The sequence below is a fragment of the Rhinopithecus bieti genome, unplaced genomic scaffold (assembly GCF_001698545.2).
Source record: "Rhinopithecus bieti isolate Rb0 unplaced genomic scaffold, ASM169854v2 scaffold_35885, whole genome shotgun sequence".
NCBI classification, from domain to species: Eukaryota; Metazoa; Chordata; class Mammalia; order Primates; family Cercopithecidae; genus Rhinopithecus; species Rhinopithecus bieti.
In genome coordinates, this window is record NW_016815776.1 from 577,142 (window position 1) to 595,506 (window position 18,365).

An 18,365-nucleotide genomic window follows, 5' to 3' on the forward strand; every position below is an offset into this window, starting at 1 on the left:
AAAAAAAAAAAAAAAAAAAAAAAAAATCTCCTACCATTGAAATGACCCTTTGAAGATTCCTCAAGGAAGGTGCCATGTTGGAAATCAGTCTACTCGTTTGAAAATGTTCAACTCAGCCAGTTTTCCCTCAGTCTGTGGAGGAGATCATCAGGTCTATATCTGTTGGCTAGCAACAGAAGGTTATGCTATGTGAAGAGCATGTATCCTTAGAGCCCAGATGCTCTGCTTATCACCATGACAGGTTCACTCTGGGAGAGGCTTCTGGAACTGTGGTGTCTGTGAAGGTGGAGATTAAAATCTCCCAATTCATGCTCATGCTGTAGCTTGTATTATCAAAGGGAAGTGTGGGCAGAGTTGACAGCATTATTTACATGAGTATTTCCTAGATATTTTGCCTGTTACTGCACCTGACACATAGTAGGCCCTCAGTTAATATTTATAATTACCTTTTCTCCCACTCAGTGCTCTCATGAGATGCTTCTGGAAATTCACCCAATGCTGAGGTGGGCCCATCCAGCCCCTTGTCCATGCCCCTCGCCTCTCACCACACTTAACCTGTTCTCATCCCCTGTTGCTAACTCCTTAATTGATATCCATGTTACTTATGTGATAAACTAATTGATACAAATATTGTAATGGCCAATAAAATTTTGCTGTCCTTTAATACCACCCTCCACAGATATTTCTAAGAAAGACATCTATCAAGGTAGTAGCAGAGAGAGATTTGTGAGTGGTTTGGAAGTAGGAGATACACGGTTTTTTGGGGAAAGTGCATTTTCCTAGTACCCCTGGAATAACACAACATGGCAATAGCTTCTTTGACCTATTAAGTTGAGTCTGATACCAAAACTTGTCCAGTGTGAAGACAGCTGGTGACAGGGGTACACACAGAGTGTGTTGGTTCCTGAAACCTGGGGTGGCCAGAGAGATGCAGGCTGAGCACTCAGGGCTTCTGACTTCTAGCTCAAGCCAATGGGACCAACGTGATCTAGCAGGGCCCGGTGCAGAGATGTGTGTGTGGTGGCTGCAGAGGCCAGCTTTGCCACCATGTGGAGCAGCTGGGCCTCCACACAGGGGAAGCAGGGTGGGGTCTAGCAGGGCTTGAAACTCCACCACCAGAGGGTCCTTTTTTTGGCTAAGGACATTGCTGTTCCTATAGAATTCACACTTCAATTAATACCTCAGACTAGTGAAGAAATCGATGGTGAATTTCCTTCCAAACAGGTTTGGATATATAGAGATGTACACAGCAGAGAGGACCATGCATGGGGTGATGGGGGATGACATCAAGGGAAGGTTGGGAGACATAATTGGTTATAAAATAACCTAGTGCTGGCCAGGGTTATTCTACAGATATATCCAATATTTACATAACTATTTTATTTTATTTCATTTTATTTTATTTATTTTATTTTTGAGACAGAGTCTCACTCTCTCACCCAGGCTGGAGTGCAGTGGCGCGATCTTGGCTCACTGCAACCTCTGTCTCCCGGGTTCAAGTGACTCTCCTGACTCAGCCTCCTGAATAGCTGGGATTACAGGCATGCACCACTATGTCTGACTAATTTTTGTATTTTAAGAAGAGATGGGGTTTCACCATGTTGGCCAGGTTGGTCTCGAACTCCTGACCTCAGGTGATCTGCCCTCCTCGGCCTCCCAAAATGCTGGGATTACAGGCGTGAGCCACTGCACCCAGCCTACATAACCTTATTTTTTATAGTTACAGTACTTTATTGTTTTCCTGTGAAGTCTTACGAGGCACAGAATGGGTAGCAGGCCTGAATTAAGAGCCTTACATGTGTTTTTTTAGATACTCTTCTGTGCAGTGAATATTGTTAAGATTCCAGGTTACAGATAAAGAGCCCTAGGCAGACCGAGCCCAGGATGGCAACCAGCTAGCAAGTGAACCCATCACTAGGACTTCCCAGCTCCAAAGCCCACGCTCCCCATTACACCTCCTCAGTGGACCTGGAGGGAGATCTTGTAACCTTCTACTCGTTTTGCAACCATAGAAACTGAGGCCCAGAGAGGGGAAACGACTGGACCAAAATCACAGTTACAGCTAGCTAGAAGCAGGCCCAGCTCTCAGACACCCAGTTAGTGTTCTTTCTACCACACAGTAGTGTTTAGGGGGCCAATCATATGACCTGCCAAGCACAGCCTAGTCACACGGGACTCCACCTCCCTACACAGGCCACTGCTCTGATAGAGGGGCACATTGAGGACATATGCCCTGACAAAGCCATAATGTGGGGCTTTTTGTCTTCCCCACTGAGTGGGAGCGGCAGGCCACTTTCCTTAACCCGCAGATGTTGCCTGCCAGAAACCATCAAGCTGCATTTAACCAGATGGTGCAGACTTCCACAAGCTTAACAGATTGTATTTCATTTTTTGGTACACTTAAACAAACAGAGAAGATTTACTTTCTCCACGGTTTTTCTGTCTCTCTTCTCCCCAGGGATCCCTTGGAAAGGCAGTGGGTAAACAGAATGCATCACTTGTAGTGATGATGCAGCGCTGTCTACACATCAGGGTGTATTTAAGATGCTCCTTTGGAATCCTCTGCGAAGGTCCTGGCTGCTGAGGATTCACACTGGTCTTGTATACAGCAGCTGCAGCTTGAGTACTGGGGATTGAAACCAGGGATGAGGTCCAATTTGACGTCCCTGGGCCCTAGCAGGATGGGGAAGCCACTCAGAGCCAGAAAATAGAAAATAGACACAACGAATGAGGCAGATTTCAGGGCATACTGTGGTACAAAAGCCCAAATGGGGCCTAGGGATGGCAGTCACTGTCTGAACTTCTTAACTGATGAATTTGCATTTTTCTCTGGATGGCCTTGGTGAGGCCAGAGGGTCCTTAGCATTTCAAGGAGCCTGTGGCAAGAGTGACTGACATGGGGCCACCAGTTGTGCCTCCTCAGGATCCACCCCTAGGCATGAGAAAGGGCAGGGATAAGTAGGGAGAAGATCCAGTATAATCAAGGACACAGGTCTTACTCTGTAAGATATTCTCACAATTGGCAATATCAACTCCATATTATGCCAATAGATGTTTATGTAATGTCTAAGTTATGCCAGGCACTGCCATGAGAATGCAGCCATGAACCCAACAGAAGTAGTTCCACCTTGAGGGATGCAATGAAAGTCTTTTATTTTCTGAAGGAAGAAGCTCAGTGGGTGGAGAAGTTCAGTGATGCAGAATCTCACAGGAAGTGAGGGAGGCCCTCTTGATAAGTGCTGTATCGACTGCCGGGACTTTGTGGTGGTAGAATGTATTCTATTCACAACACAAATCTCTGACCCACTGATATCAGCTTGGCCATGAGACTTGCTCCGATGAATGACATACGTGTGCATGTGACATGTGTCATATCAGAGCAGAAGCCTTAAGAGCCCGTCTGTGGTTCACCATGCATCTTTTCCATCTACCAGGAAATCAACAATGTTTTAGATCAAAGCTGTTCCATTTTCCTGGATGGATCCTGGTGGGGACCTAACATGGTGCAGAGCCACAGCCAATCGAAGGACACATGGTAAAAATGTTAAATAAACCTTTGTTATTTTAACACAGTGAAAGTTGGCAGTCAGTTGTTAACCTGTCTTACCCTGACTGATAATCCACATCAGTGATTGACATTGGCAGTTAAAATTCCCATTTCTCTATCTGTATACCTTAAGCATAGGCACGGAGGACTTCTGATGTCCTTTCAGGAGTTCACATGCTATTGATCCCACAATGACACTATCATTTCGCTTCTAGAATCCTAGAAAAGAGGAGTTCCTCCAAGGCCCTGGAATCAGAAACTTGGATTGCTAGGTGAAGCAAACTAGGTTTTGCTTCATCTAGGTGGTTGGCCAGGATCCTGAGTGAGAGCCATGGATAGCTGGTTGCTTTCCAGCTTGGTATGTGTTTGTCACTGCAGGCAAAATCCTCCTCCCCAACATATTGGGCCATGTTGTATTGTAGTTGCTTAAATGACCTCCAAGAAATAAGCATAAGAAAGAAGCCCACTGCTCATTGTCAGCATCCATGAGTCAGTGCGTGCAGCCCTTCGCTGTTGTATGAGTGGGGATCTAATCAGACTTCCGACAGGTGTTCACCTATTTTGCTTAAAGCAAAAGGCCCACTTCACCTCTCCGAGAATGGAGGCACTGGCTATGACTAGGAGACTGACATTGTCATGCTGGGAAGCTCCAGCTCTTTAGCAGTGTCATAGAGAAATCCATCATGGCTTCCTGTAGTTGGGCTATTATGAGGGTATGAAAACCTCTGATGGTGGTTATTAGTGAGAACAAGTTCTGCTGAGCTGCAAGGTGCACTAGAAAACTATGGACTTTTATAGCTACTAAAAAATTGCATTGTAATTTTCTTAACATGTCTGTCTTCTCCAGAAGGCTGAATTGTTTTTATATGTTAAAAACATTTAAATAGACACATAACAATTGTACATATTTATGGGGTACAATGCAATATTTAGATGCATGTATACCTTGGGTAATAATCAATTCAGGATAATTAGCAAATCTACCACTCAAATATTTATTACTTCTTTGGGGGTGAGAATATTCAAACTCCTTTCTTCTAGCTATTTTGAAATATACAATACAGTATTATTAACAATAGTTGCTCTACTGTGAAATACAACATTAGAACTACATGGTCTTTTAATCTCTACGTTATTTTAAGAGTTGGCACAGCATCTGAATACTCAACAGATATTTGTTGAATTAATAAATTTGTGCAGGAATGAATGAATGAACGAGCCCTCTACAAAAGTCTCCTGGGCTCACAAGTATATAAATCCTGAGAACAACTTAGGGTCTGGTCATGTGCACTGCTCTGACACATAAACCACGTGATTTTTGCAGCACACTCTCACTCTATGGTCTTTTGTTCAACAGGACCTGCCCTCAGCGTTCTTCACTCCACAAAACACAGCTGACCCAGACATCATGTACAGGAGGTACTGGCCAGCAGCCAGAAGTCCTGTGGTCCCTGTGAGGAACCACCAAGGTTCCTGGCCTCAGTGCCACCAAGAGCATATGCACCACTGACTATTTTTCTAGTTTCTGTAATATGTAGTGATGTAGGGCCATCAAAGTGGACCTTTTCTCGGGCTGTTGTTAATGTCAAATTTAATTTGGCCAAGAGGTCTCACTGAGGGCTTCTCTGTCATCTCATACTCAAGATAATTCCGTGACAGGCACCTCTGGAAAGTCTGGTGCCTAGATGGCAGGGTCCTTCATGGGGATCTATGAATTCAGAGGAAGTGATAAGCAGTTGGCCCCATTTCTCTAAGAAGCCTGGCTTCAGGTAGAGCAAAGGAAGGTGGGGGCCACTTGAGTTACATCTGACCCCACAAGCTAAAGGGGACACAGAGGTTCAGGGGACCTCCATTTTTTTTGTCCAAAGCAGAATGGCAGTGTTTCCATGCATAAATCCATGAAGCAATATGCCTGACATCCAATGCTTCCCTAGGCCCAAAGAGGCATTTCAAGTGCTTCTGCATCTACTCAGGTACCTCCTGACAGCAGGCTTGACACCAGCTTAAGTCCAACTCCCACTTAAACCAGATTCCCTCACTGCTCCTGATGGGGCCTACATTGCAGGAGGAGGAAGCAGGTGGGCAATGTCCAGAGTTCCATGATGACCCTCTGAGGAGATATCCATGGCTAGGTTACTGCATGACTACAGCTTCACAGAGGAGACTCCAGAACTCAAACTACCAAGGTAGCTCCATAGACTGACTTCTGGTGTGCATAGAGGGCAGGCGAATGCTGACTAGAGGGAAGGGTTTGGAGAGGTGAAGGGGAGAGAGACCATCCTAGTGGGAGGAGAATGTGAGTGAAGGCTTATGGATGAGAAGGAACCAGGCAGAGGGACCAAACAGGTGCCCTGACCAAGCAGAGGCAGAACATCAGGGCAAAATGTGCTGCAGTAATGGATCAGCAGGTGGAGGCTGATCTTTGGGAGGGTCGAGAATCAGGCTAGAATGTGGTGCCCACACCTGGGTATACCACTGGCAACTGCTGCCGTTGTCCCTTAGATCTGCCCTTTATCCTGGATACCTAGCTCTGGTTGGCAGCACCCTCATTCAGTCAGACACTCACACAAGAACCTTTTTAGACTCCTCTCTTACTCCTGACAACTAATCAGTCATTGAATCTTGCTGATTTTGTCTCCAAAGTCTGTCTTAAATTCCTCCTTCCTGCCACTCCCCTGGTTCAGAACTCATTATCTCTTGCTTAGACCATGGCTCCAATACCCTAATTGGTCTCCCTGTTTCCATCCAAAGTCAATAAAGATTTGTAGGATGAAAAATGCATGAATACTGAGGCTTAAATGGTCATGGCAGCTCCCCAGTTGGGAATCCCAGCAAGAAGCTCGTCTACCATCCACTGAAGACACACAGAAACTTGTCTCTGGAACCAAAAGTACCCTACAGGAGTCAGGCATTATAACCCAGCTTCCATTGTAGAAGTGATCCAGCTACATTTCCCTTACGGGTGGAGAGAACATGAGTCCCTACATGGAAGCTGACCCCAGGATAGGATTTGTATCTGGGCCTCACTCATTTGCTTTCACCCTTTTTATCTGAGCTCTCCTCCAGTGCAGTTCAAAAGCCAGGCTTCTAATGTAGAGGCAGGACTGAGCCTGCTCAGCAGGGTTATTGGGATAGGATTCTCATAGGTGTGGGGGGCAGTGCTATGGAGAGAAGCACAGACTTCTGTCCTTCAAAGGGCAGCTCCCAGCACCAAATAAGGCCGCATCTTAGGGGAAACTGCCTTGCTGGATGAATTAACCTGTCCTGCCAGGCGATGTTGGCAGCACAGATAGAATGAACTGTGTTAACATATGAGATGCAATTTTGTTCGAAAACTTGTTCCTTCAGGAAATCCTTATCACACTCCCTATCTCCCCATCTCTCCCCAGCAACATTCAAAATCAAATCACAAGTGTGTGCCCTTGGGCTCATCTGATCTTTAACAAGCTGATCCCATCATCTCTTCTAACCTGGAGGAGTTTAGGAAATGATGCTAACCCACAGTGGCCTGGGGTTGAGTTGACTTCTAATTCAGGTGCATGGGGAGCAAAATGGGGTATTCCTTCAAACTAAGATGTCATCTTAGATGGCTTCTCTGCCACAGAATGGAGGAGAGGACTGGAGGCCGTTTTCTGCCTTACAACCATTTTTGCAAGAGCTGTATGGAATATTGAAGTTGTAGTGATTTTTCCGATCTACTGCATCATTCTGGGGAGGTCTGCAGTCCCATAGGCCTTCCCTGCCAGCCAGGTGACATGAAAAATGGAACATGACAATATCAAGCAGGGTTTATTTCACATTCAGTTCTAAATATTTTTACTTGGTTCCTTGAGTTAGAACAGTGTGGGTGAAGGGGTGTGTGTGCTTGTGTGTGTGTGTGTGTGTATATGTGCGTGTGTGTGTGTGTGTGTGTGTGTGTGTGTGTGTGTGAAAGTTGAGGGAGAAAAACTGCCCCAAAGATAGTAGTGGAGAGGCCCACCTTGGGGGAAGGCAGGCTAGACTGTGCATTCGCAGCCTCCCTTTCTTTTGGAGGAGACGCGGTTACCTCCAAATACAAGCCCAGTGTAAGAGTAAGCCCTTTCCTAAGCTCCCAAACATGGCTAGAGAGTCCAGTGTGAGTTCCTGAGTATTTTGGGAGAGAACAAGGAAGAAATGAACTATGTGCAGGAGTAGGAGCGAAGGAGGCCCATCAACACGTCAACAGTCTGAGTTACAAAGCACATGAGGTGCTTCTCACCTTATGAGATGCTCATTTTCTCATTCCACAGACTCACTTGAGAGATTTACATTCTAGCTCCAGAGGCCTGGATGGATAGCCTTAGTGGATACTGAGCGAAAACACCCATCATTCAGACAGACTTACTTTCAATTCCTGGCTCTGTTGCTTTCTATCTGTGTGACCTGAGACAGGTCATTTTCACTCTCTGGGCCTCAAATTTTTCATCTCTAAAATGGGATGGGTGACCTCCTCATGGTGAAGACAGGAGAACTAAATAAAGTAATGCATGTGAAGAGGCTGGCAGGGCATGCACAGCAGGTGCCCAGTGAAGCTGGCTTTCCTCCATATCCACCTTTCAGAGCACTCCTCCGTCAGTTTTGCTTCCTAACTCCCAGCCTGCCTCCTTTCTTGGGGTGCCATCTCACAGCCAAATGACAACAAGCCCTCTCTGTCCCTCACAAGTGAGTATCTTCCTTTGTCCACCTTCACCCTCACCCCAAGCTCTTCACTGCTGTGGGCAGACAGACTCAGCTTCACGGGCATGTGACCTGGTTACCCAGGGCAATGACTACATGACAGAGTTGAATTTCTACCCTGTCCTAACTTTGCTTATCTTTAACACACAGAATGCCTGTGATAAAAAGTTCCCTTTGCAACCAGACCAGCTGAGACTGGTACATAGAACCAAGATAGTTGACCAAAGGACTTCAAAAAGACCTCAGGCTTCATAATAATTTTATTTCCATGCTAAATGATACTCCCTCCAGCACCATGACAAATGACAATTGCCACGACAATGACTGGAAGAAGCCTTAAAAGGACTAAAAGGGAGGCAGTACTACTGGTTCCAGGAGGTTCACCACCCATTTCTGGAAAAGACATGAATATTCTTTCCTTTGCTTTTCATGTCAACTCCTTCATTAGAGAAATCCTGTATCTTAAGCCTCTCACCCTCACTTGTTGAGAAGTTGATTGTGAGCCATGCTCCTGGTTCTCAATTCCACGGCCATTGAATAAAGCCTACACTGCTTGACACTCACTTTTGGTTTTGTGTATTGGCTTTGTGATACTGTGTAGGGAAAGACTCCATCTTTGGCAAGACCAGCTTTGTCAATAACAACCTGAATAGTCACATAGGGTCCAATGCTTAGTTGTGTATACTTGGTTTAATGCTTTGCTCTCTCTGTTTTAAAACTCTTGTTAATTTTGAAAAGACCCCAAATTTTCATTTGCATTGGGCCCCACAAATTATATAGCTGGCGCTTTGGGGAGGAGACCAATCTCTTTCCAGCTGACTGACACTACTAACTCTTCGTACTGGGTCTGGTCTGGTAGCTTCTTCTAAACCATTGGGGCAGAAAGGAACTCGTGTTTCTTTGGACCCTGCCCTAGGTACTCTTGAAAGTATTGTGCCATTTAATCCCTGTTTTACCAAAGAAGAGCAAAGGCTTTGCCTTTCCATGTCACTTGCCCAAAGTCACATAACTAATAAACGGAGTCTGAGTCAGGAGTCTAGTGCCAAAAGCTGGGCCTTCCAACCCGTCTGCCATAAGTAAACTTAAAATCCATCCAGGAGTTACACATATCGGTGCAGGAAGGGAGGGCGGATTCTTCCCTAAGATAATAAGGTATGCTTTTTTTGGTATACATCATTTAAAAGCAATTAATTTAAAAAATCCCCAAAGGGAAAAACCTACCACATAACTTCTGAAGGGATTTCTCAGAGTAGGTCTCCCGGTCACAACCCTTCCCAATGTAATTAGTCTGCAGCTCTGCGACGATCTGGAGGGAAGACACGGCTCCATCGCACATCTCCAGGTGGATGCTGGGGAACAGGGCCATGCTCCCGGAGCCAGGCTGGTACTCAATCCTTTTGGTCCAGTCTAAACAAACAAGGAAAGGATGAAAAGTGAATCAGGTGCAGTCAGTTCTGCTGGAACATTTCTTTTAGAAGTGTGAATTTGTTCCAATGAATTATTTGCCCCAACACATATATTAGATTTTAGGGAACAGTCTGAGAATAGTGGCAGTTTTACATTTGCTTATGCAAGGTTTCCTCCCTGAGAAATACTAGGCAAATGCAGAAAACTGCACCCAGCTGCACTGAGCCACGCAGGAACACACAAAACATGTGCAGGCACACGCATGCTCACATGAGTGCGCGCGCACACACACACACACACACACACAGTCACACCCTCAAACATATACCAGCTACTCAGTTCACCAGTGTTGTGAGCCACACCTGTCCATGGCTGCAGTCACAACTTTTCATTCATTTCCCAGACACTCCTTCAAGGACTTCACAACAACACACCAGAGGCAACCCCCACCATCCCCAACCTTTTCTTTAGTATCTCAAGGTGTATTTTTTAACTTTTATTTTAGGTTTAGGTGTATAAGTGCAGGTTTGTTATATAGGTAAATTTGTGTCACGGGAGCTTGTGGTACAGATTATTTCAGTACCTGGGGGAGGCAACCCTTCTTACATTCACTTCACAGGCAAACGTCAGATCTCCTCAAGGTAAGGTGCCATAATTATTGTAGTATTTGTGTAATATTGTGCTAATGTTTTCTCTTTCTCCTTTTTTTCATGTGCCACTGATGATATTTTTGAGTGTTGTGCCTCTGGCCCCATTTTTCAACTTTGCCTCACGTGGTAATTTTTAGGAAGGCATGTGTCTTGTTATAAAGCAAAAGAAAGCATGGTTGTTCAGGCATCTCATGAGGTCACAAGGTAGGGTGAAAGGATTCTCAGACACTCAGAACTGTGAGTCACTGAAGTAGGTCTCATGGTCTTGTCACTGCTTTTTAGTGAAACAATAATGTGGAGATGATAAAGCATTAGAGAGGAACAAAATCACAATTAAAATGGCACCATGCAAGAACAGAGCAATCAACACATACAAACTCTACAAGTGAGTGTACAGAGGAATTGACTGATACAATAACAGCAGCACCTGAAAGTCAGAGCGGACTCCAGGCAAGCTCCCAGTGACTGATGACGTGTGTTTGCCTGCCACAGCGGGCATCCCATGCTCTGTGAGGACACATATCTGAGATGGCTGTGCAGCCATCCTCAGCCAGATTTATGTGCAGAAGAGTGATTCTGAGTCGTCAAGCAATGTGAACTATGGGTGCTATTAGTTTACTAATCCCAAATGTTTGTCATATACAACATTGCTAGATGATATCCCTTTGCTGAAGTAGAAATAAAAATCTATAAAGTTGCCTGACCTCACCCATGAGAAACTCAGAAAGTCCTTCATTGTGGGACTCGGTATCAGGCTGCGGTTACCAGAAGACTCCTCAGTTCCCAGTGGGCCATTGGCACCACCATGTGATACCAGTATCTTGGAAGAGGCTGGGCTTTGGGGCTAGCCAGATGGCTTTGTTCACTGAGCAACCATTTATTCAGGGTTTGTTTCTATGTGCCAGGCTCTGCTTGGAGTACAAAGGGTACAGCAGTGAACAAGTCAGGAGCCTAGGGAGAGAGGCAGGTGATGAATAAGCCTGTGCTTCTCTAACAGAGAGGAGTAAGTGCTATGAAAGGAAAAGCCAGTGATAGTGAGGGGCTCCTTTAGCTTGAGAGTTAACCTCTGAGCTGAGGCCTGAATATCAAGGACAAATGCATTGGGGGAAGCCTCAGGGAAGCATGTGTGAAGCAGATGCAACAACAATCTTGGCTTGTCTTTGTAAGGTCAGAAAGTTCTTGAGCAGGTTACTGAAGGTCTCCAAGCCTCAGGCATCTCATCAAGAAAATGGGAACCATAGCACTGACCTTACAGTATTGAGGTAGGGACTGAGTGTGAAAATGTGTGCATTGCATGCAGTAGAGAGTGATCAATGTTGTTCCCTGGCAAGGAAGAAGACAGTCTGCCCCCATCCATCACAACTTTGACACATTGCAGGTACCTTTGCAATCTGACTTTAGCTCTGAGCCCCCATGGTCACCAGTTGCCCTTTACGGGGTTTTCTCAGAGTGTCTCACAGGAAGAGAGTGCACATTACGGTTGTGAGATTCATCCCTAGGGTACTTACAATAAGAGGATGTTTGGATGAGAGTGACTAATTGTAAAGGAGAACATCCCCAATTCTATGTTATTTTCCTCATAGTCTTTAGGAGCTGTATCTGGATTAGCCCATCCCCTCCCAGAGGATGAGATCATGAAGTTGCTGTAGCCCATGCTCCAAAAGCCTCAAGTGCAATCTTAAGGACAAACCACTGGAGCAAAAGGTGGCTTTTTGTCTGGTGGATCTAAAGTCATAGTGCTATAGGAAGCCCTCCACACACATGGCCAACTGTGTAGTGTCCTAGGTACAAAATGTTTCGTGCCACTGTGTATTTGAATGTGCTGTTTCTTCTACTTGAGGCTCCCTTTCTATCACCATCTCTCTTGCCACCTCCTCCATGTGGCCTTCTGGGATTTCTCCAGTCTAGGTCGGTGCCCTCTCTCCTCCATGCTTCTGCAGTATTTTCAACATTAGACTGTAGCATTAGACTCCAAGCTTCATGGTGCCTCTGAGGCCCCATCATGCTAGTCAGTGCCTGGCACAGAGTAGATGCTCACTAGTGGTAGAAACTGTGACAGAATCCTACAGGCTATCTTTTGATAGGAAATATTTGCTGGGCGGATCTGGGCAGCCCCAGACATCTAACCTTGATTGCTGCCTTGGTAGTACGTCTTGAGCTGCAGACAGAATCCATGGCTTGTTTGCAGCTTCTCTGGTACTGACCCCACCTGCCTGTATCTTCACTCCTGCTGAACCATCTATCCCTTCTCTATATAGAACCATCTCTCTCTCCTCTCTTCCCAAACCCCCCATAAACTCCCTTTCTGTAAATTGAAAATGGAGAAAGCAGTTTTGTGCTGGAAGCAGGAGCTTGGTATGCACCCTGCAGCACCAGTCTTGAGGTTCTCCTGTTTCTGCTAGTTCAGGAGAGCCCTCTCACAATACCTCCCCTCTGGTCACGGTCTCTGGAAGCCTCTTCTCTGGAGAAATCCAAGACACCCAACTCACTGATTTCCTTTATTCGGCAGAGGCTGCAGGCATCTCTTTCTCATCTAGATATTTTGGTAGTTATCTATGATGAGAAATTCCACCTCAAATCTTTTGAAAAGGAGTTCAAATAAACAAGCAAGTAAATCGTGAAGGGAAAAGCCAGGAAGCACAATCCTCTAGGGTCTTCATCCTCTCGCTCACCCACTAGCTGGGAGGGCAGGGCCCTCTCTGGCCACCAGGGAGAAATCAGGTATAAAAGAGTTTTAGGAACATCACAATTCCCAGTTGCTTTGGTGGCCTCAAGAGGCTTGTTTTTGAGGGTTTATGAGGAGCAGGCAAAATTGCAACCATATAGTAAAAGAAATCAATGAAGCTTTCTGAGCACAGTGTCCTTGAGAGAGTGAGACGCTCATACAAACATCTTCCATTTTCCAAGAAGGAGTTGGGGTGGGGTTAAGAGAGCAAAAGGCAAGTCATCAAGTTCAGCCTTTACCACTCGATGTGTCCATCCCTCCTTATCTCCTGGAGGGTAGGATAGCATGGTTCTTAAAAGCGTGAATGTTTAATTCCGCATACCTGAGTTTAAATCCCACGCTTACCACTTACTGTGTAACTTTGGGCAAATCACTTATGCTCTGTAAGCCTCAGTTTCATCTTCTATAAAGTTTGTATCTACCACCTCGGATTTTGGGGGGATTACATGCAGAGTCATTTCAGCAACAAACATAAGGACTACGTCCAATAGATATATTATTGGTAAATTATCGTTTATTCAATAACACTTATTGCAAGAAATAAGAGGAAATCAATGACTAAGCATCGACAAGGTGTCAAGCACTTTTACATCTATCCTTTCACTTAATCCTTTCAGGGACCCAGTGGGGGAGTGCTACCTTAATTGCACAAATGATAAAACCATGGCTAAGAATTGGTGTGACTTACCCAAGGCCACATAGCTTTCTTTTTTTTTTTTTTTTTTTTTTTTTTTTTTTTTTGAGATGGAATTTTGCTCTTGTCACCCAGGCTGGAGTGCAATGGTGCTATCTCAGCCCACTGCAACCTCTGCCTCCTGGGTTCAAGCAATTCTCCTGCCTCAGCCTCCCTAGTACCTGGGATTACAGGCACCTGCCACCACACCCAGCCAATATTTGTATTTTTAGGAGAGATGGGATTTCACCATGTTGGCTAGGCTGGTCTCGAACTCCTGACCTTAGGTGATCCACTCACATCGGCCTTCCAAAGTACTGGGATTACAGGCCACACAGCTGTTTTTACAAAAGCTCCTCCATTATTCTGAGGATTTGCCAGAACTGAGACAACTATACTTTTTACAGATTCATGTTTGACATTCAATTTATGCTGATATTTAAAACCAAAACAGTGATAATCCCAATGTTGGCAAAAGATCAAGAAGTATTGTCAGTTTTATCAGTGTCTGACCTTGAGGGCAGCTTATGGGCTGGAGGTTTGCTTTGACACTGAAGACTGCAGAAATCCAGGCTTGAATCTCAGCTCTGCCAAATGTGAGTCATGCGAATCTAACAAAGCTGCCGTCATCTTATAGCCTCCACTGATTCATCTGCAGATTGGGGAAAATTATATCCCCTCCTGGGCTTATGGTAGCACGAGATATGCCAGGCTAAGGGCTTAACACAGAGACCTTCCCACGAAGGCTCGGTATGTAAATATCCCACCCATTGGTTCATGAGTGTCTCAAACTTCTCTGAACTGTCCTGCTTGGACACAAAATCTTTTTAGTTTATAAAGGGCCTAGAGACTACTTTATGAATTGTGGTTCAATTTTTTTCTTAAGTGAAGAGAAAGGGAGCAGCCTGCCCACTGTTTTAATAATTGGGCCTAAACTACCCTGTAAGTATTCCTGAAAAAGCTATTGGGATTTAAACCCCTTCTTTGTGGATTAAGAATTTAGAAAGATGATGATTTTATTATAACTACCTCTACATTTGAGTATCTTATGTTTTCTTATCAGGAGAACATTAACCACTTGGAAGTTTTATATTAGATGCCAAGAGAGGGAATAAAGCTAATCTAAGAGATTTCTGGAAAGCATAGGCTTTGGGGCTCTTGTAATCTAAGACATTCAGTCCATTGTCCCAATTCTGTGGTCAAAAACGATGCAGAAGAATAAAAGGGAAAGAGGCAGGTGTGGCAAAGACGTGCTTCCTTCCTTCAATGTGCACGCACAGGAGCCTCTGGTTCTTCCTGGTCTCAGCTTCCAATGGCTGGAGATGCATCAGGATTTCTAGGAAATTGCTGGGTTCACACAAAGTGAGTGGCTGGATATTGGGATTCTGGGGAGTGAGAGGGATGGGAATGGGGTACCCCAGAACAGGAACTGTTCAGACAGCTGACATTGCAGCCAGATCTGCAAGCATTCACTATCTGCCATCTTTTAGGACTTTCTCTAAGGGATGGGTGGCTTTGATTTGGGCACCAAGGGTCTTCCTCTCCTACTGGAAGAAGCTAGGAGGGTACCTTTGCTCAGCAGTGAGTGCCGTCATCTCCATTGACCATCCAGTGCATCTGAATTGGGGGCAGGTCAGGAAGCAGAGATGGGCTGCATAGGTAAATGAAGGTCAGATGATGAATGCTGGGGAAGAGGTTTGGATTTAATTGCAGGATCAGTAAGGAGCCATACATAGGATGTTTAGTGTGGGTGTGAAGTATCCAGACTGCTTCAAAGTCATCATTCAGCAGCTGGGCTAGTCCTGGTGTTCATTTCCAGAACAGCAGAATACTCCTGATAGCCACCCCTCGATCAATCCATGCAGGTGTCACCACTGACAGGGCCACACCAGAGGGAACTAACTTCGATTCACTGAAGTTTAGTTCAATTCTATTTAGTAAAATTTAAGAGTGTTAACCCTGCAACTGGACAGATTCAGATTCAGGGAGCATGCCACACCACAGGCAGGGGAGGGGGCAGAGGAGAACCAGTGTCAGCCAGGAGGCAGAAGGAGGGTGAGAAACTGTGGGCACAAGGCTTTACTGTGGCTTCCATGGGAAGAAACAAGTAAGGCAGGGCAAGCATTTTAATATTCGCTAGTTTGAATAATTCCAGCTAGTTCTTGGGCATAGTTGTCTGGTACCTGACCCTGGGGTGATTAGGGCAGGTGAATGGTGTCCCAGAGTGTGAGAGCCCCAAAAAGGGATGTTTGGGGGTGTGGGCTCCAGATTGGCTGGAGTGCATATAAGAAGTGAGAGGGTGAGATGTTTAGGATCTCTGAGAATCAGCCAATCCCAAGAGGAGCAGTCCCTCCAGGGTCAGTAAGGCCCCCAGATGTCAAAACATCAGAATATATACTAGAAAATAACAGACATAGTTAATACAGCATTGCAGAATGAGGGGAATGCCGAACTAGAAGAGAACTCCAGGGTGTCTTCTTCAGGGCCTTGTGTTTGTACAGCTCTAGGTTCAAGTGGTGCCATTCAGATGGAAATGATGTGAATAGTACTTCCATTTCTGAGTGTACAACCCAGCAGCTGCCATGCCTCAGAAGGTGCAGACATATGTGAGGCTCAGGAGGGCTTCATGGGGCCCTGGTGTGGGGTGAGGCACTTTGGGGCCAGATGACAAGGACCTTGGATGCTGGGCCAGGGAGTGGGTTATTTAGAGCATCAGAAACAGACTCTTCAAGGCCTTTGTGGAAAGGAGTGACAGAAGCTGACTTCTGAGATTCGCCTCTTCTCCGGTCTCTGCATGGCCTCTAGGGATGAGTTCCTCAGGACCCAACAGTGGGTAGGGCCAAGGTGTCACTTAGACAACAGAGTGCAGAGACTGAAAGTGAGGGGTCAGATGTCTAGCTCCAGGCCCTGTCTTCTCTGCTTACCAGATGCTGCACCTTGGACAAATTACTTAACCTCTCCGTGCCTCAATTTTCTCATCTGCAAAGTGGGAAAACAGCACAACTACATCTCGTGGGGATGTTGAGATGACTAAGTAAGATGATAAATGTGAAATGCTTAGCAGAGTACCTGACATACAATGAGTGGTTAAGAAACATGGGCTATTTTATTAGGCTTCCAAATTTTGGTTCCTTGTCACAAATCCTGCTCTCAGGAGAGACAAGGAAAGGACTATTCCTGGATCTCCTAGGGCAGGTACTGAAACTTCCATGAGAGAATGTTATCCCCCTTTATGGGAGAGGAAACTGGACTGGGGAGAGAGAGAGTCACTTTCTGAAGTTCCCACAGCCAGTTGGTGCAGAGCCAGCACTTGTGCCAGGCTGGACAACTTCTAAGTCAAAACCAGAAAAGAATGTCTTGCTTCTTGCTTTTAGGAATTCATATTCTTTTTACATTTCATCAATTGCTATTATGGGTCTACAACTATCAGGTTGGAAATTCAGCTGGAAGGAGGCGGGGCTGGTGAGGAGTCAGGGAGACCAGAACTTCAACCCTGGCTGTACAACCAGTTTCATGCTCAGAAGGGCCCCATCTTGGCTGAACGCTCTGCTGTGGCTGTCTTAACTTTCTTAATAATTTTTAAACAAAGGGCCCCTTGTTTCCATTTTATACTGGGACCCACAAATTATGCAGCTGGTCCTGCCTTACCAGCTGAGCAACCTTGGGCATATTCTTTAACATTTCTGAGCCTCACTTTCCTCTTCTGTCGAATGGGGACATTAATTAATTGCCCCCAAAGGAGTCCACCGAGCATAACTGCTAGGAATCAAGGCTTTGGAGTCAGACCTGGGTGTGAATTCCAGCTCTGCCACTTGGTATCGTGTACTGTGAGCAAGCCGTATTTTCCCTCTATGTTTACTCATGCAAACATTCACGATATCGTGACCAATTGTAGAGTTGTATATAGGGTTTCTATGAGACAATAAATGCAAACCACTTATCCCTGTGTCTGACACATAATAGGTACACACATTTTTGAGCATTAAATTATGTGGCTTTTCTTCTCCAATTAAAACGCTTACACACAGGCACCATTTAAAAGAAACAAAACAGGAATTCTCTGCACTCAATTACAAATATAAGGAATCCTCTCTTTTCCTTTATTCCTGACCCTTTTCCATTTACTATGTTTTATTTTCACAAGAGTATTTTATTACTTTTTAATTCCTACTAAGAAGAGATAATTAACTACAAAAGGAAAGCGGGGCAAGGATCCATATCTCTGTGCTATATCCTCAGTGAAGCCTCGAGGCTGTGACTGTCGCTGTTCCTCTGCCTGTGTACTCGGTCCCTGCCCTTCCTAGGACTGGTCCTTCTTTTCATCCAGGTCCCACCTCACAGGTGACTTTGTAAAGGAGCCCTTATTGGTACTGGCCTCACCTTGATGAGTCTCCCCAATCTCTACCCCAGCCTCTCCCTGAGAATTTACTTATTCCTTTATGTCCCGTTCCCACTCAGGAGCATGACTTGTACATCACTATTCAATGCCTGGCATATAAAAGGTGCCCAACAAATATCTATGAAATGAGTGAGCAATCAGATGTATGAAAATCAGGACGCATATACACACAGATATACACCCAGACATATAGACATGCACACTCCAGTTCCCACATAGGATGGTACACCTTACGTATCAATCATCTGCTTAGCCCAACCAGCTGCCAA

The 18,365-nt window shown here is 45.3% G+C and overlaps 1 protein-coding gene across 1 annotated transcript in view; it reads right to left on the minus strand.

Moving 5' to 3' along the window:
* CLSTN2 (calsyntenin 2) overlaps positions 1–18,365 on the minus strand; it is a 634,893-nt gene that overhangs the window by 109,666 nt on the left and 506,862 nt on the right. The window contains exon 6 of the mRNA XM_017853677.1: positions 9,464–9,649. Within this exon, the coding sequence (XP_017709166.1) occupies positions 9,464–9,649 (186 nt within the window). The remainder of the gene's footprint in view (positions 1–9,463; positions 9,650–18,365) is intronic.